Source organism: Dendrobates tinctorius, unplaced genomic scaffold, assembly GCF_039654945.1.
Source record: "Dendrobates tinctorius isolate UK_male_01 unplaced genomic scaffold, ASM3965494v1 ptg000187l, whole genome shotgun sequence".
Taxonomy (NCBI): domain Eukaryota; kingdom Metazoa; phylum Chordata; class Amphibia; order Anura; family Dendrobatidae; genus Dendrobates; species Dendrobates tinctorius.
Window position 1 is genome coordinate 817,882 of NW_027361854.1, and position 21,149 is coordinate 839,030.

A 21,149-nucleotide genomic window follows, 5' to 3' on the forward strand; every position below is an offset into this window, starting at 1 on the left:
CAAGTGGGGGGATATGTTATACCCAAAAATATTTATACTAGTAGCCGTTTGGGAATAGAGAATAAAATAACATAACATTTATTGAAGGATTCTAAAAACTCAAAACTAGAAATGCAAATTGCACTAATGCTCAAAAAAACCAACCAAGTCAGTGCAATAAAAAGAAACGCAGCGGTATCCTGCCTATATGCCCAAATTGAGCCTAGTATCATGTCCCTTATCCGCCTTTTACCATCGGCTTATGAAAATGCAAAATGGGACTAACCTGGATTAATATGACCTGTCACAGTCCAACTTATATTCAAGAGAAGCTATTCATAAAGTGACATGCATTCACCACAAACACTATTTAGCTAGCTATATCTAGTGTATGTATCTATACACACACGGATTTATTTACAGACCAGATTAATCTTATACCATTTTTTAACCAAGTGTACCAAATATATATATCTCCAGAATTTTCACACACAGTGCAAAATCTAAAAGCATCTATATAGGTAATACAAATCTTTGTCTCACTGCCGAGTGTAAAAAATGGCAGTAATACCGCTGACAGTCAGGAAATAGAGACTTGAGTCTTAGTGTCAGTCTACATCAAAAGCAGCAGACAATTATACAATTGCAACTTGGAAGATGCAATAAATCTATGCCTAACGGACTCATTCACCATACCTCTCTCTGGCATACGTTTCAGAACTTCCCAAGGTTGCATCTTTAAAAGATAAATAAGTTTATACTCAGCCAGTGGGTAGGAGCCATTCCACCAGTCTGTAGCCGAGATGCCCAATCAAACCTCGGCGGCGGCCATATTGTCGGAGTCCATTACACAGAGGGAACCGAGAAAGTGCTGGGCACCTGGAGACACCCACAGCACCGCCGGGCACCCGGAGATGTCTGCGGCCTACACCCAGTAAAGTATGTCCGCTTTGTAAGATGACAAGTGAGTTGGATCATGCACTGCTCATGATCAAACTTACTAACCCTGGTGACCCGGATGTCGGCATGATGACATCAGGTCACCATGATAAAAGATCTGCCCCACCTGGCAGCGAGAACTAGCATGCACAGCTTCTGTGTGCGCAAAATCGCCATGACGTATCCATACATCCAAGGTCAGGAAGTACTTACTAACTTCGACGTATGGGTAAGTCTAAGGTTGTGAAGAGGTTTAAGGCAACATTTTAAATCCCTGGAAAATATTACCTCCACTTCATTGTCATCTCGCATTCTAAGAGAGTGCTCCAGAGTTCACATTACAGAAGGTGTCCACACTGAGCAGGGGAGGGGTTTACATCTATCAGAAAATGGTATCCAGTAAACAGAGAACAAGAATCAACGACTGGACCACATTCAACCTCCTTTTGACAAGTTCTCCCTTTTTATGTGGTACACAGAGTCACAGTCTGCTGTCTTGATGGTCATCCACACCACTGTATTAGCCCATTGCCTGGTACAAAATATACCACAAGAGATACAACATAGTGCTATGGGAACAGTCTGTACAGCCATCTGATTGAAATTTCTGAATATAAAATATTACTACTTTTTTGCCCCTTCAATACAGGGTCATGCAGAGGTGACTAGCTGGATGGACGCTGACTATGGTTTTGAACTATGGGCACGCATTTTGCCACGTAGACCTTTCAAGGATATAATATATAACAAAAACTGCCCACTCTTTTAGTGTCTCAGATTCTGACTACACCAATCACATGCTATCTCAAGTTCAGGGAATTGTGCCGTGAGGAGCATTCTTTTATCAGCAGCGCCTAATATGATGGGCTATTCACAATCATGAATGCCATCCCTACCCCAGGGGAACAGAAGCAGGGGGTCATGACTGGTGGAAGCCACATTCAAGTCACACCACATGAATACACAAAAGCTCCCTTTTGTTTTTATATCTCAGATGACTGCACTTTTTAAGTAATTCAGATTTTACATTTTTTGTCCCTGGGTAAAAACTTCCAACACTGTATGATATACCGTCACACAACCAGAAATGCAATGCCGAAATTACAACGGCAAACATGGTACAGCACTATAAAACAATTACTGTTATAAGTGAGGTAAATTCATGTCTGACGTTTTACTGCTTTTTCTAGGATTTCTCTTAAGGGCAAATTAAAAAAAAAAAAAAAAAAAAAAAAAAATGGTGGCAACATGAGAAAACTAATATACTGCTCAAAAAAAATAAAGGGAACACTATTCCAGTTGCAAATTTCTATTCATTACATAGTGGAATGTGTTGAGAACAATAAAACATAAAAATGAGCAATGTAAATAAAAAATAATATCCCATGGAGTTTTGGATTCGGAATGATACATCAAATAAAAGTAGAAAATCAATTAACAGGCTGCTTGTGTTCCCTTTATTTCTTTCAGCAGTGTACATTTTAGGCTATGTGCCCACGTTGCGTTGCCTTCAGCACCCTTCTACCAAAGGTTAGATCTGAGGAGGTGGCTAAATCCAGCAGATAGCGGTTGAAGAAAGTTGAAGGAGAGGACCAAGTAGTGGCTCTACATATCTGCTCAATTGAGACGCCCGCTCTCTCCGCCCAGGAACGGTCACTCTCTCCGGAATGTCCGCACCCTGTGATTAGTATGACAAGGTGATGGCGTCCCTTATCCACCTCGCCACTGTGCTCTTTGATGCTTTCCGCCCCTGGAAGCAGACAAAAAGAGTCCTATCCTTCCTACACTCCCTGGTAGCAGATAGGTATTCAATTAGGCATCTCCTACTATCTAATGTGTGCAACACTTTCTCCCTTGTTTTTGGGATTGGGGCAAAAGGAGGGGAGGGATATTTCTTGGGTTCTGTGGAATCAGGATGACACCTTTGGCAGGTAGGCTGGGTGTGTCCCAAGCACTACTCTGTCATCCAGAATTTGTGTAAATGGTGGGAAGGCCGACAAGGCCTGAATATCACTGATTCTGCGGGCCAAGGTCAGGGCTATCAAGAGGGAGGTCTTAAGTGATAGTAATTTAATTTTAGCGGTGCTTCTGGTAAAGGTTCAAAGGGAGGCTTTGTCAGGGATGAGAACACCAAGTTTAGATCCCAGGGAGGAGTGTTTAGGGAAAACATAGGCCTGGATCTAGTGGTTGCCTTAATGAACCTGAACACCCAACGGTTCCCTGCCAAGTCATAGTTCTATAGTGCCCCTAGGGCCACCACCTGAACCTTTAATGTGCTGGTAGCTATACCTTGCTCTAAGCCCTTCTGCAGGAACTCTAAGATCTTTGGTAGGGGTACATTCCCACTTGGGCTGGCCCTTGATACTGAAAAGAACTTTCTCCGGTTTTCTACTCCGTAGCAATGTGGACACTAAATTTTGGGAGAAGCCTCTGTTGCTCAGTCCTTTTCAAATTCAAGGCCATCATATGTAGGTTCTCCACCTGAGGGTGCAGTACTGGGCCCTGAGAGAGTAAGTTCAGGATATCCGGGGAGGACCCAAGGGTCGGAGATGGACATTCTCCTCTACCAAGAGAACCACGTCCTTCTCGGCCAGAAGGGGGCTATTAATATTACCCTTGCTTTGTCCTCCCAAATCTTCCTCAGAACTGATGGAATTAAGGCTAATGGAGGAAACGCATAAGCAAGGGGAAAGTGCCAGGGGATCATGAGGGCATCCAGGGCTACTGGGTTCCCAGAGGGGTCTATGGAGCAGAAGGTTTTCACCTTCCGGTTTGTCCTGTTGGCCAATAGATCGATACTGGGTTTCCCCCATAGTTTCGTGATCTGAGTGAAAATTTCCTGGTTTAACTCCCACTCTCCCTGTCTTAGCGGTGTGACTTAGGAAGTCTGCCGTCACATTGTCTGCCCCTTTTATGTGTAGTGCGGTCAGTGAGCTTAGATTTCCCTCTGCCAACTGGAAAATTGATTTTGTCACTTCCCTTAGTGCGCGGGAACTTGTACCCCCCTGATGGTTCAAGTATGCGACTACCGTGCGGTTGTCCGAAAACACCCTTACGTGGTGGGACTTGAGGGAGCTCAGAAAATACAGGAGGGCGAGCTTTACCGCTAAGAGCTCCTTCATATTTGAGGAGGCTGCATCTTCGTTTTCTGTCCAGACCCCTTGTGCTACCTGATTGTCCAAGTGAGCCCCTCACCCCCTGGGGTTTGCATCTGTGGTAAGGACTCGAGAGATCGGTAATACCCAGGGGACCCCCTCGGGATAGGTTGGATGGCTCCGTCCACCACTGCAGCGAGTGAGCTGTTTTGGGTGAGATGTCTAACCGCCCTTCTAAATTTCCGTGAAGAGAAATCTCTGCGGCTAGTATCTCCCACTGGAGATTCCTTGTATGGGCTTGGGACCACTGCACAGCTGGTATACAGGCTGTCATTGAGCCGAGCAGGGACATGGCCTTCCTCAGTGTTGTTGCTGTGTCAGTTTTTACCCCTGTCGCCATCTGTTTCATGTGTATCACTTTCCCTTCCGGGAGACGACACTCTTGTCTGCGAGAGTCTATGGTAATGCCCAGGTACTCTTGTACTTGGCTCGGAACCATCCGTGATTTTGGCAGATTTAGCAGCCAACCTAGGCTGATCAGTGCCTCCATAGTCCTGTTCAGCTGATCCCTGCAGTGAGAAGGGGAGTTGCCCATCACTAGAAAGTCGGCCAAGTACGGAACTATAAGTATGTCCTGCTCCCTCAAATGTCATGACTTCAGCTATGATTTTTGTGACGACTCTCGGGGCGATGGCCAGCCCGAATGGGAGAGCATTGATTTGGTAGTGCCTTATTTCTCCCCTTATAGTGACTGCTATCCTGAGATACCAGCGGTAGTCCATGTGTATGGGGACGTGGTAGTACGCGTCTTTTAAGTCGAGTACAGTCATGTAACAGGCTGGAAACAACATTTTCACTGCAGATTTTATGGTTTCCATTTTGAATGGATGGATTATCAGGCACTTGTTTAACCTTTTCAGGTTTACTATTGTCCTGAATGTCCCGTCTGGCTTCCTCCTTAGGAAGATGGGGGAATAGAAGCCTTCGCCTTTTTCTCAATGAGGGACCTCTTGTAGCACTGATTTCTCCACCAGGGTCTGAATCTCCTGTTAAACCGCATCTTGCTCTTCCACTGACTGCCTCTGCAGGGTCACTACGAAAGACGGTTTGGGTGAGGTGTGGAAGCTTAATTTGAGGCCTGTTTTTATGATATTTAAGATCCAGGAACTGTTTGATATCTTTTCCCAGGCTGGGAAGAAGTGGCCCAATCTTCCTCCTACCTGGGAGACACCTTCATTGGGGCTGTTTTTTTGCCTGCTTGTTTCCCAAACATGAACTCTTTTCCTCTCCTGTCCTCCCACTTATCCTGGGAGGTTTTAGGCAGCTTTCTCTGGATAAAATTTCCTGCTCCGAAAACGTTTGAAGGGAAAATTGTACTGGTTGGGGGAAAGACTTTTTATCCCCTGCTTTGTCAAGGATATCGTCCAGTGTGGGGCCAAAAAGGAATTCGCCTTCACAGGGAATAGAACAGAGTTTGGATTTCATCTGCAGGTCCCCTGTCCAGCATTTGAGCTAGAGTGCTCTCCTTGCAGCGTTCGAAAATGAAGCTGCTCTAGCTGTCAGTCGGATTGAATCAGCGGATGCGTCTGCCAGAAAGGCCACCGCTTCTCTAATCAATGGGATGGAGTCTAGAATTGCGTCTCTTGGGATTTTGTTCTTCAATTGGTCCTCCAACTGATCTAACCACACCATTAGGGCTCTAGCTGTGCATGTGGCGGCTAAGGCGGGTCTCAGTCCTCCTCCTGCTGCCTCCCAGGAACCTTTTAGGAATGTTTCCGCTTTTTTGTCCATGGGATCCTTTAATGTTCCCATATCCTCAAACTGCAGAGCAATTTTTGAAGCTTTTGCTATGGCTACATCAAACTTTGGTGCTTTCTCCCAATATGAACAGCTTGGGTCTTCAATGGGATATTTTCTTTTAGGAGCTAGGAGGCCCTTTTTTTCCAGCCTTTTCCATTCCCTCTGTATTAGCATTTGAATTTTTTTGTTCATGGGGAATGATCTTCTCTTTTTTTGTTCTAACCCACTGAACATGGCATCCTGAACAGTTCTTTTGGATCTGGTGTCTACCAGCCCCAGAGTGGTTCTAATTGCCTTTATTAAGTTATCCGTTTCCTCTATAGGGAAACAGCTGCGACATCCCTCTTCAGAGGACGAGGAGTTGGATGCCGAACTGTGTGTCTGATGTTGAAGGTTCGCTCTCCCCATCACTGTGGCCTGACTCTGGGTCCCTGCTCTTAGTCTTCCTATGCTTTTTGCTTTCTCCCTGAAGGGATTTGAAGGTGTTTTCTACCTGATTTTTGATTAGGGCCCTAAGGTCAGAAGCAAAACTTGGAGATTCTTTGCAAATCGTGTGCTGAATGCACGCTTGGCAGAGCCTTTTCCCCCACCCCGTGGGTAGCTCCTCTTTACAAAGTGGGCAAGTCTTGTGGTTGGCCTTTTGTGTGCACTTCTTCCCCTAGTTACATTCACATAGTCCACTTACCCACCAGGCCTAAGAAGGATACCGAATCTGGAGGGACCACCGGATCTGCAGAAGCCTTGTCTTTTGGGGCCACTGCCCCACTGGACTCCTTGCTGCGTCGGGATCCAGAGCGGCTGCTGCTGCGTCGCTGTGACTGGTCCTTGGGATCCTTCTTACGGCGTTTCTGCTGTTGCGGTGATTGCCGCGGTTGCCTCTGGTGCCCTGTGTCAGAGGGCATGTCCAGCTGCGGTTACTCCTCTGGAGACTCACTCATGCTTCCAGGAGATACAGCGATCTTTTGCCTGGTGATTTTTTATAATATTGTCGCTCCCCTTCCAGCCACTGCCACATGGGGGAGCGATTTTTTTTTTTTCTTCCGGGTGTGCGCCGACATTGTATCTCTATCCCGGCCCACCAGGCTCCCAGAGATGCTGGGGAAGGGGGCAGCATCAGATGAAGGTGTGGCGCCCCATTCCCCAGTGCGTGCGCCCTGCTGCTGCCGTTCCCAGGGATGCTTTGGCAACGTCACTGGACTTGTGCACACTCTGCAGCTCCCAGGGATACATTGCGGCGGCCGGCGCCACTGGACACTTCCTGCTGCGCCGCTGTCCCAGGAATACCTTGTGGCCGGTCCACCTGGCGCCCCTCACACACCTGTCGGAGCCTACGGGGAACCCGGTGCGCGCTGCATGCCACGTACTCTTGGGAAAGGCGGTCTTCTGGAGTGGCTTCTGCCGCCTCTCCCCCCCCGCACACCCTGGAGGCATGCTGATCTCCAGCGCCTCAGGTCACCACCCCAGCCGGGACAGGGAACCCCCCCCCGCTGTCATCCTCCGAACTGGTCTGCCCCAGCATCCAACGACGATTGGTGAATCCGTAGGTTCCCTATGGGGACAGGAAACCAACTGATGCGGGAGAGAGGTACTTCCTTTTTAATCTGTAGGTTTCCTGTCCCCGTGGGGCGGATCCCCTCTCTCCGTGATGTCACAAAGACCCTTCTCGCAATGCATCCCTGGGAACAGAACGTACTGGGAGCATCGCTGAGGACTCCGGGGGCCGTCAGAGGGTAAGTATATCACTTTTTTTTTTTTTTTTTAAACATGCCATCTTTACTATTGATGCTGCATAGGCAGCATCAATAGTAAAAAGTTGGTCACACTTGTCAAGCACTATGCTTGACAAGTGTGACCAACCTGTCAATCACTTTTCCAAGCGATGCTACAAATCGCTTGGAAAAGCGCTAGCATTCTGCTAGCCAACACTTGCAAAACGCATGCGAATTCCACATGCGTTTTACCTGCGGCAGGGAGTTACGGAAATACTGCGGACATTTCCGTAGCATTTCTGCAATGTGGGCACATAGCCTTAAGGTACTGTCACACTAAGCGATATCGCTATAACTTGTGACGTTATAGCGATATTGCAAGCGGTATCGCTGTGTGCGATACTTACCTCCGACCGCTCCCCCGCTGGTTATCGCTGATCGTGCGAGAACGTCCAGGACTGTTTCTCGTCGTCAGCTTCCTGTGGAGAGACGAGCGTGGAGCCGGGCGGGAGGACGCAGGGTCGCCTAGTGTGACAGGTAAGTAGCGACCCCCGTCCCCAGCGATGTCGCTGGTGAGATCTGCCTGTGTGGCAGCTCACTAGCGACCACTTAGCGATGTACCAGCGATCCTGACCGCGTCATATCGCTGGTCGGGATCGCTGGTATATCGCTAAATGTGACAGTACCTTTATAGTGTATGCTGTGTTTACCCACTTAATGTAATATCACATACAAGTACATGATTACAGAGGATACCAAGGTGTAGGAAGCAAAGGAGTCAGGCAACACAAACAAGCAATCGATGCTGGCTATATTATAGCCAATGTCTGTCCAGTGCAACATGTAAGTGTGCTGCACTAAATTAGACAAGAAGGGAACTGAAGTTAACTGGATAAATAGTCACAGTAAACAATGTTTGTTTCCACTCACCACCATAGCCCTTCACTTCCTACTAACCCCCCATAATCTCCCCACCTAGTAATGAACTGGTTTAGTAATGAGCGAATGTGCTTGGAGAACGTGTTAGCCAAGCATGTAGGCGTGCTCGTATATTATGTTAGAGTCCCTGCAGCTGCATGATTTGCGACGGTTAGACAGCTTCAACACATGTGGAGATTGCCTGTTTGTTAGGGAACCCCCACGTGTTGAGGCCAACAGCGGCTGCGTGACTTGTGGCAGGGATTCTAACATAATATACAACCATGCCCAGATGCTCGGATAAGACGTTATCCGAGCACGTTCGCTCACCATTAAACGGATTCTCTCTCTCCCTCTATCTCACCCCCTTAGATCTGTTCCTAAACAAAAAATCCTGTGTCTCCAAACAGACAGGCACCTCATGCCCTCTCCTACCTGTCTCAACCATGAACAATTCAACACTTTCAATTCTCTAATCTGTCCTTCAACACCTCCTCCCTCTTATCTCAGCTGAAGACTTTTCCTCATTTTCGAGCAGAAGATTGATATCAGAAAAACATAGGCTAGTTTCACACTAGCGTTTGAGCGCAGCGACGGCCTGCGCACGGCCGCCGCTAAGCCCCGCCCCATGCCACGCCCCCACCGGTAGCTCCGCCTACCGGCGCATGACGCTGCATGCGCCCTCTATCTTTATCACTGGGGGCGCAGGCCGTGCGCAGTATGCGTTTGGTGGCGCATGCGTCCTTTTGACGGTGCGCCGACCTGCGCCAAACGCAACCTGCTGCAGTTTGGTTGTGCCGGTGCACCGTCAAAAAGGCGCATGCGCCGCCAAACGCATACTGCGCACGGCCTGCGCCCCCAATGATAAAGATAGGGGACGCAGGACGCATGCAGCATCCTGCGCCGGTAGGTGGAGCTACCGGCAGAGGCGCGGCAGGGGGCGGGGCTTAGCGCCGGCCATGCGCCGGCCGTCGCTGCGCTCAAAAACGCTAGTGTGAAACTAGCCTTAGGCCTGCAGACCCCACAGCCCCTACTCATAAGTACCCAGCGCTCCTCCACCAAAACCAGCTTCTCCATCATTACAGAATATCAACTTACCTCTCTACTGTCCAGATCACATCTCACCACCTGTGCACTTGACCCGATCCAGTCCCGCCTCATCCCAGTCTTCATCTCAACCCTAACATCTCTTGAACCTGTCACAAACAACTGGTGTCTTCCCCTCTTTCTTCCCACGTCTCGATCACACTCATCCGCAGAAAGCCCTCCCTTGACCCATCCTCTTTGTCTAGCCATCGCCCCACATCTCTTCTCCTCTTTTCCTCCAAACTACTGGAACACGACCATTATGAACTGTCTTCCCACCTCTCCTCCTGCATCATTTCTGGTGTCCCTCGACCGCTCTTTGGTCTTCACCATAGTGGAGTTGGAGTGCGACTGTTTGACGCTGTGGACAGGTGTCTTTTCTACTGATAACAAGTTCAAAACAGGTGCCATTACTACAGGTAATGAGTAGAGGACAGAGGAGCCTCTTAAATAAGTTACAGGTCTGTGAGAGCCAGAAATCTTGCATGTTTTTAGGCGACCAAATACTTATTTTCCGCCATAATTAGCAAAATAAATCTTGTTAATCAGACAAGGTGATTTTCTGGATTTGTTTTCTCATTTTGACTCTCATAGTTGTGGTCTACCCATGAAGTCAATTACAGGCCTCATCTTTTTAAGTGGGAGAACTTGCACAACTAGTGGCTGACTAAATACTTTTTTTCCCCCCACTGTACTTATGATGGCCAGCTATAGGGGACTGAGATAAGGAGTTAAGGACTGAAGGAGTTATTGGGGTGGGAGAATCACTCAAGAAAGTACGTGTTCATAGTATTTCCTAAGACATTCCCCAGGAGGGGTTGTCCCATGTGTGACACAGGCATGGATGGCTACCTCACTGCCAACAGTGGCTCGATCTGTAGAAAGATGTGTCTTTGGGAACACAGGATTTCAAATATGTCATGAAGTCTATGAGCAGCATTTGCAAACCCAGTTTTTAAAAGGGAGCAAAGTTGGGGTTCCAGGAACCATTGTGAACAAAATGTCACTGCAGCCCACTTATAAGTCAGAACACTGGTCCACAGAAGCATCCCTCTATTTGATTTTTTTTTTTTTTTTGCATCTTGTATAGTATTTGGTCATGACAAAGAATTGGCTATTGCATTAATTTTGTGCAGGAAACCTATAATCTGTAGGCCCGAGATATTATAGTAGCAGCTGTATTCTTCCTTGCAAATTTTTAGAAAAAAAACAAAAAAAAACATTATTGCATGCATTTCCTCATTTGTTTATTCCCTGATGAAGGAAAATATTAAGCCAATTATTGCATTATTCATATACACAAAAGAGGCAAAACTATACAGAAAGACTTTCATTAATGGAAAATTTCATAAAGAAGTGACAGAAGAGGTGACTTGAACAGCGCTGTAGTCAACTAAGCTATAAGTTTACGCAACTTGATAACATATGCATACCATTTCTGCAAAGATGCATCCAAGGCTCCAAATATCCACCGCTGTGGAGTAGTACTTACAGCCAAGAAGAATTTCTGGAGCTCTGTACCACAGGGTCACCACCTAATAAAAGAAAAACATGGAGCATTGGACAAGACAGGTTGAAACTTAGAAAAAAGTAAAACATAACTATTTGCTAGTGGAGATAAATATGGACTCTGCTCACCTCATGTGTATAGGTTCTGACTGGCACACCAAATGCTCGAGCCAGCCCAAAGTCTGCAAGTTTGATCGCTCCATCTGAGTTAATAAGTAAATTTTGTGGCTTTAGATCACGGTGCAAGATGCGATGTGAATGGCAGAAGGCTAAACCTTGTAAAAGCTGGAACATGTAACTCTGGAAATGTACAAAGGACAGATTTACTTCTCATTCAAAAACAATATAATCTACAACCAAGAGTCATACTTAAACATGCTATTGAATATAACAGTATATCACGTTTTGAAAATTGATAGCCTAATCAATATCATAATTTGTTTGGTCATACTCTCTTCTATCCAACCTGACATGGTGCATAGAGAGGCAACACTCTGCCCGATCTCAGATTGGATGGGAGTGTACACTCCCTGACAGAAGTTGTGTCGCTTATCCATGTTATGTAAATAAAAGCTTATAACCTGACGTTAAATTCATCCATTGCTTGTATAAATTATTCTTATGAAATCTGAAACCCTCCGAAATGTGGTTTAGGTTAAGAAAATAAATTGGCATCAATGCAGAAATATTGATCATTTAATGGACACAGAATGGTCAGATTTTTGGCAAGACTAAAGTTGTGTCGCCTGGTCATATAATGCACCCAATCCTAGTTTACATCCTCACCTGTGCTCAGTAAATGATCGCTTAATTAGTGTGTGTGCATAAACAGAAACCCAGTACCCCAGACCTTCACTTGAGCTGCAACTTGAGCTCTGATAACATGCCAAAAATCCACCCTGCGACCAAAGCCTGTATAATCAAGAGGCTGAACACCAGATCCACTGCAGAGGTGGCTGGCACCTTTAATGTATCTCAGCGTCAAGTACAAAGAATTAAAAAAAAGATTAGAAAAGACTGGAGATGTGTTTGACAAGCACAGGTCCAGCAGACCCCGCAAGACAACTGCTCAGGAGGAACGTTTGTTGGTTAGAAAATCCTAAACAAGCCCCTCTTCCACTGCAGCAGAGCTCCAACAGGCCTGGTCACCTCATGTCCCTGTGTCAACTAGAACAGTTTGTAGGGTTCTGTCTCGAAATGGCCTCCATGGTCGAATCAGTGCCCAGAAGCCAGCACTAAACAAAAGGCAAATAAAAAAACCGTGTGGCATTTGCAAAGTCCCACAGCCTGCTAAACAGATGGACGCTGGAAGAGTGGCAGAAGGTGGAATTCTCCAATGAATCTTCAGTAGAATTACACCACAGCCGCCGCAGATACTGCAGGAGACCTACTGGAGCCCGTATGGATCCAAAATACACCCAGAAAACAGTTAAATTTGGTGGTGGAAAGATCATGGTCTGGGGTTACATTCAGTATGGGGGTGTGCAAAACATTTGAAATATGGAAGGAAATATCAATAGCCTAAAATATAAAGAAGTATTAGCGACCTTTTATATCCCAAATCATAAAAGGAGTCAAATTCTGCAGCAGGATGGTGCTCCATCTCATACATCCGTCTCTACAACCAAGTTCCTCCAGACAAAAAAAGATCAAGGACTGGCAAGCCCAGTCACCAGACATGATCATTGAGAATGTTTGGGGTAGGATAAAAGAGGAAACTTGGAAGACAAAACCAAAGAATCTAGATGAACTCTGGGAGGCATGTAAAATTGCATTCTTTGCTATTCTTGATGATTTCATTAATAAATTGTATGAATCATTGTTGAACTGAATGGATGCAGTCCTTCAAGCTCATGGAAGTCACACAAAATATTAAATGTGACTCTAATAGCACCACAACTTCATTCGCCAATGTTATGCAACATATATTTGTATTTTAAGTTATTTGTTTGAATATCACATTACTTTCTGTGGCCGACAAAACTTTTGTCTTGCCAAAATCTGACCATTCTGTGTCCATTAAATGATCAATATTTCTGCATTGATGCCAATATATTTTCTTAACCTAAACCACATTTCGGAGAGTTTCAGCTTTAAAAGAATTTATACAACCAATGGATGAATTTAATGTCAGGTTATCAGCTTTTATTTACATAACATGGATAAGCGACATAACTTCTGTCGGAGAGGGTATGCCTGGACAACCTTTAAAACCACTTGACTACAAATTATGAGCCTATTTCCTGTAACCCAACTAAAGTGAATTAGTTGCCCAACCCTTAAGAAATTGGCTGTCACCTACTACACCCAGCTTGTTCTCAGTGTGAAATGACTTCCAGTAGCCTAGTGAGTAAACATGAATAAAACCTAGAAACATACAGAAATGCACACAAATTCACTTTCTTATGCAGAGTTCAGTGTACCAGACAGCCGATTTATGCTTTCGAACCACAGGCAGCAAGAATCAGACACTTGTTCTGTTATTTCAAAGAGGGCATACGTTTAAAAGCCAGCTGGGCACTATGCAGCTGGAGAGTTGTCCAAGAGGATGGCTTCCTCCCCCCACGCAACCATTGAGTTAGAGGTCACTTTTCTCAACTGGCTAACAGTACCAAACCCTTTTTTTCTTCCTATACACACACACACACGTCAGGTGAATGCTTGCTGTGGTTCGAGCAGCAATGAAATTGTGTGTCTGATTCACTTTATGAAGCATCGTTAGAGCTTGCGATGCATCACTGCAAAAACAGTTTTAGAAAGTCAGAAGTTTGAGAAAGCAAGAAGATAAACCACTAAATAAAAGGAATCTCAAGAAAAATCTTAAAAGTTTCAAAGAATGGTCATTTTATTACAGAATCTCAGTATTAAAAAACAAAAACAATCACATCACAAAACTTATCCAAAAAATAACCACTTGCCAAGCAGTCTAAAGTTCCGTGTAGCTGACAATACTTGAACTCACTTTAACAAGCGCCAATGGGATCCCTGTTATATTAGAGCTGTCCATAAACTTCTTCAGATCCTGGTTAAGAAACTCAAAGACTAGATACAGCTTGTTCTCGGTGTGAATGACATCCAGCAGCCTAAGAGAGTAGACACACGTGAATAAAACCTAGAAACAAATAATGCACACAAGTTCACAGATACGTTGAAGAGCCACTAACTTGACTATGTTGGGATGGTTAAGTTCCTTGAGGAGCGAAATCTCTCTGATGGCCGTGCTTGGTACGCCTTCTGTCTCCCTAGAAGGAGAGAAATCAAAAGTGAATATTTTCTTCTCAGTAAAACCTTGTATTTTCTTCTGCACAAAAAAAATAAATATGGATTTTTTGTGATAACACACCGTAAAATCCTTTTCTCAGAGATGCTCATTGGGGGACACAGGTACACAGGTACTGCTCATTGGGTGTATGCTACTGCCATCTGGAGGCTGACACTAAGTATACAAAAAAAGTTAGCTCCTCCTCCGCATACACCCTCGCCCCGATTGCGGACGGAAACCAATAGTGCAACAGCAGTAGGAGAACACAGAACAAATTAGCCTTAACGCAGAATACCATATGTGTGAAAAAGGACCACCCTACTCTTAAAAAGGAATTATACTAATTAAACAAACAAGAGCCAACTGGCTCATAGGGTGGGTGCTGTGTCCTCCAATGAGCATCTCGGAGAAAAGGATTTTACGGTGAGTACTCACAAAAATCCATGTTTCTCCTTCGTCTCATTGGGGGACACAGATACTGTGGGACGTCCTAAAGCAGTCCCTGGGTGGGAAGTCAACTCACCGATCCAAGCCGCATGCCCTTCTGTCTAAAGGTGCGCCACTGCTGCTTGGAGAATTTTTCTACCCAGGCTCGCATCTGATGAAGCCTGAGTATGCACATTGTAATGCTTAGAAAAAGTGTGCAGGCTGGACCAGGTTGCCGCCTTGCATACCTGCTCTGCCGAAGCCTGGTGCCCGAGTAGAGTGCGCACCTATCCCTGTTGGAATCGGTGTGCCTCTAATACGGTAAGCCTCTTGAATAGTTAGACGAATCCATCTGGCTATGGCCGACCTTGAGGCTGCGAGCCCCTTCCTGCGCCCTTCGGGGATCACAAACAGCGAGTCTGACTGGCGAAAAGGTGCCGTCCTCGACACATACCTCCTGAGCGCTCTCACTAGGTCCAACGTGTGGAGCGCCCTTTCCACCCTATGCACTGGCGCTGGACAAAATGAAGGCAGAACAATGTCCTCATTAATGTGGAAAGAGGACACGACCTTCGGTAGTAAGGGAGGAGCTGGTCTAAGGACTACCTTATCCTTGTAAAAAGTCAGAAACGGTGCTCTACAAGATAGGGCTGCCAACTCCGAGACCTGCCTAATGGAAGTTATGGCTACCAAGAATACGACCTTCCTGGAAAGATATGATAATGTAATTTCTTGCAACGGTTCAAAAGGAGCCTCCTGCAGGACACTCAGGACCAGGTTAAGGTCCCAGGCGTCTATGGGCGCTCTAAAGGGGGGCACCAAATGAGAGACCCCCTGAACGAACGTCTTGACCTGCATATTAGTAGCGATCCTTCGCTGGAAGAGGACAGACAAGGCCGATATCTGCCTCCTAAGGGAACTCGGGGCCAATCCTGCGTCTAGGCCTGACTGAAGAAAAGCCAGGATGTTTTGGGAACCGAGAAGGACAGTGGCGCAACCCCGTGTTCTCGACACCAACGAAGGAAAACCTTCCAAGTGTTATGGTAAATTCTCGCCGAGGTAGGCTTCCGGGCGCTAACCATTGTAGCAACCGCTTCACGCCCAAACCCCGCCTGGGTCAGAGTCCAAGATACAACGGCTATGCCGTCAAACACAGGGCCCCTGAGTTCGGGTGGCAGATCGGCCCCTGAGACAGCAAGTCTGGTCGTTCCGGCAGACGCCAAGGAACGTCTGCGAGGAGTTGCACTAGATCCGCATACCATGCCCGACGGGGCCAGCAGAATTGCCGGAACCCCCTCTGTCTTGATTTTCCTGATGACCCTCGGAAGTAGTGGGAGCGGGGGGAAACAGGTATGGGAGCCGAAACTGGTTCCATGGTAGGACCAACGCATCCACTGCGATTGCTCGCGGGTCTTGAGAACAAGCGACTAACACGGCCACTTTGGCGTTTTCCCTGGAGTCCCCCACCGTTGGCAAATCTGCTGGAAGACCTCGGGGTGCAGGGACCATTCCCCGGCCGTGACACCCTGCCGGCTTAGGAAATCTGCTGCCCAATTTTCCACGCCTGGAATGTGGACTACTGAGATTACCGAGTGGTTCCCCTCGGCCCAGCGTAGCACATGCTCTCTCTCGCATGGTTGCCCTGCTGTGCGTGCCTCCCTGGTGATTCACGTACGCCACCGTCGTGGCGTTGTCCGATTGAACCTGGACCGGATGCCCTGCTAGAAAGTACTGGAAATGTTGCAGTGCCAACCGCACCGCTCGAATCTCCAACAAGTTGATCGGGAGTCGTGCCTCCTGATGCGACCATTGCCCCTGAGCTGTGTGATGGCGGAAAACTGCTCCCCAACCGAGAAGACTCGCATCGGTTGTAATCACCAACCATTGATCTGGGGGAAAGAGCTTCCCCAGAAGCAGAGAGAGGAGTCGCGCGTCCACCACTGAAGTGACCGTCTGACTCGAGAGGACAACCTGCACTGATGATCGAGCGTGAATGGACTCTTGTCCCAAGAAGTCAAGAGAGCATGCTGCAGGGGACGAAGATGAAATTGGGCAAACGGAATCGCTTCCGTTGCCGCCACCATCCTCCCTAGCACCCTTATCCCGAACCGAATGGTTTGAGGGCATGGTTGCTGAAGATTCCGAACTCCCTGCCAGAGTGTTCGAGCCTTGTCCTGAGGGAGAATTACCAACCCTCGGGAGGTGTCGAAAATCATCCCTAGGAATGAAATCCTCTGAGCTGGGACAAGGGATGACTTTTTCCTGTTGACCAACCATCCTAGGCGAGATGGGGTATCCAGCGTGATGCTGACATTTTCCTCGCATGCCCGAAAGGACGGACCCTTCACTAAGAGGTAGTCTAAATACGGTAAAACCACTATGCCCCGAGAATGTAGAATGGCCATGACGACCACCATGACCTTCGTGAACACTCTGGGGGCGGTGGCCAACCCGAAAGGCAGAGCCACAAATTGGAAATGCTGACCATCGATTGCAAAATGTAGGAATCTTTGATGCGGGGGAAAAATAGGGACGTGTAGATAAGCACCCTGGACATCGATCGAGGCCAAGTACTCTCCCTGCTCCATGGTCGATATGACTGAACGGAGAGATTCCATTCGAAAGTGCCTGATTCTGATGAACCTGTTCAGGAGCTTTAGGTCCAAAGCCGGCCTTACCGACCCGTCCTTCTTGGGGACCGCGAACAGGTTGATATAAAAACCTTGCGTTCTTTCGCACTCTGGTACAGGGACAATGACCCCGTTGCGCTGCAGTACCTTGATGGCCCCTAGCAATGCCTCTGCCCAGGACTCTGCTTTGGGAAGCCGGGAAAGAAAAAATCGTCTTGGAGGATCTCTGACAAATTCTATTTTGTACCCAGACGACACCAATTCCGCCACCCAAGCGTCGCGTGCCACCGCGACCCAGACGTGGCAGAACCTGAGTAGACGTCCGCCCACTCTGCCGTCTTCGGGTACCGGATGCCCCGAGTCATTTCGCTGAGGGCCTCTGGGACCTTGCCCCTCTTGACCTGGGCGGGCAACCTCACATCCTGCCCAGCGGGTTGGCTCTATACGTGACCTGACGCTCCTTGTACTGGCTGTAGCGAGCTGGGGCGGAAGAACTGGCCGCTGTCAGCTACCCGGGGCTGCGAAATGCTTGAAAGCGTGCCTGAGGCTGACGAAATGAAAGTTTACTTTTCTGCTGTGGGAGAAAGCTGCTTTTTCCCCCCGTAGCATCTGAGATAAGTTTGTCTATTTTTTCCCCAAATAGGCGGCTACCCTGATAAGGCAGGTAAGTCAAGGATTTCTTGGAAATTGAATCAGCCCGCCATAGCCTTAACCACAGGGCTCTCCTAATGGCGATTGCATTCGCCGCCGCCAGTGCTGCGCAAGTAGCCACATCCAAGGACGCATTGATTAAATAGTCACCTGCCATCGTGATCTGACCCGCTATCTCAGTCGGCAGGTCTCTATCCTGCAGGACCTTATTTAAAGAATCTGACCATGACATCATGGCCTTGGCTACCCATGTTGCCGCAAATGAAAGAGTGCTGATCCTGATGCCGCATACAACGAGCGGGCTAAACTCTCTTTGAGCCGATCCGTGGGGGTCTTTAATGGAAGAAATACTAGGCACCGACATCAAGGTTCTTGAGGCCAGGCGTGACACTGGGGGATCCACAACCGGAGATTCCACCCATCCCTTAGAGAGCTCTGGTGCAAACGGATCTCATTTCTAGCGTTTTTTGTCCCGAAAAACGCTTGTCTGGACGTTCCCTGTGCTGCTGCGCTATGTCATCGAACTCTGGATGTGTGCTAAACACTATGCGGTCGTCTGGCCTTCTTAAAGGATACCTTATGACCTGCGGTTAGGGAGACGTCCTCCTCAATACCCAAAGTTTGATTGACAGCCTCAATGAGACTGTCTACCGTCTCCCGACACCCCGGAGTATCCAGGTCCAAGGATTCCTCCACATCATAACCTGAACTCTGCTCGCTCCCGGAAAAAGGTGACGGTGAGCGAGACGCCGCACTCACGGATGCCGAAGCACCGGAGGGGCCCGGAGACGCAGAGTGGGTTTTCTTCCTATGCGTCTGTCTAGAGAGAGTGCGGCCCCTGCAGGCCGGAGGCTCTTGTGAGGTGGATGAACCCTCCCAAACAGGCGAGCCATCGTCTCTACCCCTATCCGGGGCCTGAAGGGTCTCAATCGCCTTCGTAAGCGAAACCATGGACCGAGAGAGAGTGATAACGCCCATTCCGGGGGATCCAGACCCCTGGGCACATTCGGAGTCACAGGCCTCACATAATTTATTAGTCTGCGCTCGTGGGAACATAACCCCACAGGATACGCATGCGGCATAAAGGAACGTGTGCCGTTTTTCCTTTCCCAGACATATTGCTGATTAAGCCAAATTTATGAAAGTTCGAGGGGAAAGGAGGAGGGTAACCCTTTAGTGCACGTAGTGTGGCTCCGGGACGGGGTCGCACTTACCCTGCTCTTGTGTGTGTCCCCCGCGCTCCTGGTCTGCCTCCAATGCGCTCCTTCACCTCTGGGTAGGCTGCGAATGCTCTCCCGATTGCAGCCTACCCTGCACTGAAGCCGGGGCCTCAATTTTATCCGGCGCCCGCCCTAGTCACGGGGGGCGGCGCCAGATATGACGTCAGAACTTCCGCCCGCGGCCTAGGCCGAAGCCGCGGGCTAAATTAGACACCGTCCACCCGCACGTGCGCTGGCGGCCCCGCTACCCCGGCGATCCGGTCCGTCATGCCGCTCTCATCACTCCGCTGGTGGTGCAGGTCTGCGGCCCTGCTGAGCTTCCTGCCGGACACAGCCACGCGCAGGTACCAGGAGGGAGGAGGGGAGGCGAAGAGGCGAGGAGGGAGAGAGGTGAGGGAGAGAGACGGGGGGAAGGTGGGGGGGTAATGGCGTCTGCAGATCACAGCCCTACCTCATTATACACAATGGAAAACCCTCAGGGGACCTCATGGTGTGAGCTCCAAAAAACGCTGCCCAGGGCCCTCCCCAGCTCCATACTTACCACTGGTAGCGCACCTGGGGCATTTCATTTTAGGATGGTGCAGGTACCCTAACTCCATCCGCCTAACGGGCGAGGAGAGGGACCGTCCGCCGCCATGCAGCACCGACGTCTTGCGTTGGTGGAGCAGAGAGGGCCACACAGACTAGTCTTGTGCCTCTGTGCCAGCCCATGGTTTCAATATCTAGTGGTGGACAGGGCTATGTCTGGCATAATGTCCCACGTCGCGGGAAAGGATACGTGGAGGGACACTCGCACGTGCTCGCCCGTTGCTGGTTTGGGGAAATCGGATCCTTTCAATAGGATGCGCTGCCCCTGTCTTATCTTTTTAAAATAAAAAAGAAAAATAGATGTCTGGGGAAAAGTCCCAGAGATGTCCCTCGGTGCGGGAAAGGTTACGCGGAGGCGATACTCAAAGCGTGCTTGCCCGTTGATGGTTTGGGGAGATCAGACCCTTTCAATAGGATCCGTCGCCCCTGTCTCCTCTTCATAGCAAGAAACCAAAAAAAAAAAAAAAGCTAGCATAGGAGTTGCTGGGCAGAGCTTCTTTCTAGGGGACAATACTGTAAGCTCCATAATGTAGCATCCAATAGATCATGCCATCATTTTCTTTCTGCCAACAAAAAATAAACTCCCTCTGGGGCTCATTTACTAAAATCATCTTAACTTTTAGTTACTGCTACGTTAGACTACGCAGACTTAAAATGCACCAAATTCACCAAAGTGGCTCATGATGGCTGAAAAAACTGGCACATCTGTGGAGTGTCTAGTCTAAGGTCCCGATTCAGCATTGTTCATCCCGATCTGGATGAAGGGGCAAGCTGGAGTCAGACACTCCTGATTCATTAAGAGATGTATACCTGTTAATGAATTTGATGTATCTGAAAAGTGATTGGTGACTGTGCACCTCACTATTTATTTTAAGGAATGCCGCTGCCAGTTATGAATTTGCCATGCCCACAAAAATTTTTTTTAAATAAATTAAAGACGACCTCGCCCAAAGTCCCCCTCAAATTCAGACGTCCATACAAACCGGTCAGGGATGTATGTACTGAGAGCTAGCTTCCTGACTTATGCCATGTGCCCATGTTGCAGAAATGCTGCGGAATTGTCCTCAGCATTTCCACAACTCCTCGCAGCGGGTAAAACGCATGCGGAATTCACATGCGTTTTCCTGCAAAATACAAGCGTTTTTAGCTTGCAGAATGCTAGCGCTTTCCAAGCGATTTGAAGCATCGATGAAAACCTGATTGACAGGTTGGTCACACTTGTCAAGCATAGTGCTTGACAAATGTGACCAACTTTTTACTATTGATGCTTCCTATGCAGCATCAAGATAGAATGTTAATAATAAAAAAAAAAAATAAATAAATAAAATCCGGATATA

General features: G+C 47.9%; 1 protein-coding gene across 1 annotated transcript in view; it reads right to left on the reverse strand.

Moving 5' to 3' along the window:
* The window catches only part of CDK2 (cyclin dependent kinase 2), a 53,199-nt gene that overhangs the window by 12,408 nt on the left and 19,642 nt on the right, over positions 1 to 21,149 (reverse strand). The window contains exons 2-5 of the mRNA XM_073552206.1: positions 14,200 to 14,277; positions 13,998 to 14,118; positions 11,165 to 11,335; positions 10,960 to 11,061 (exon numbers count right to left, since the gene is read on the reverse strand). Of these exons, the coding sequence (XP_073408307.1) occupies positions 10,960 to 11,061; positions 11,165 to 11,335; positions 13,998 to 14,118; positions 14,200 to 14,277 (472 nt within the window). The remainder of the gene's footprint in view (positions 1 to 10,959; positions 11,062 to 11,164; positions 11,336 to 13,997; positions 14,119 to 14,199; positions 14,278 to 21,149) is intronic.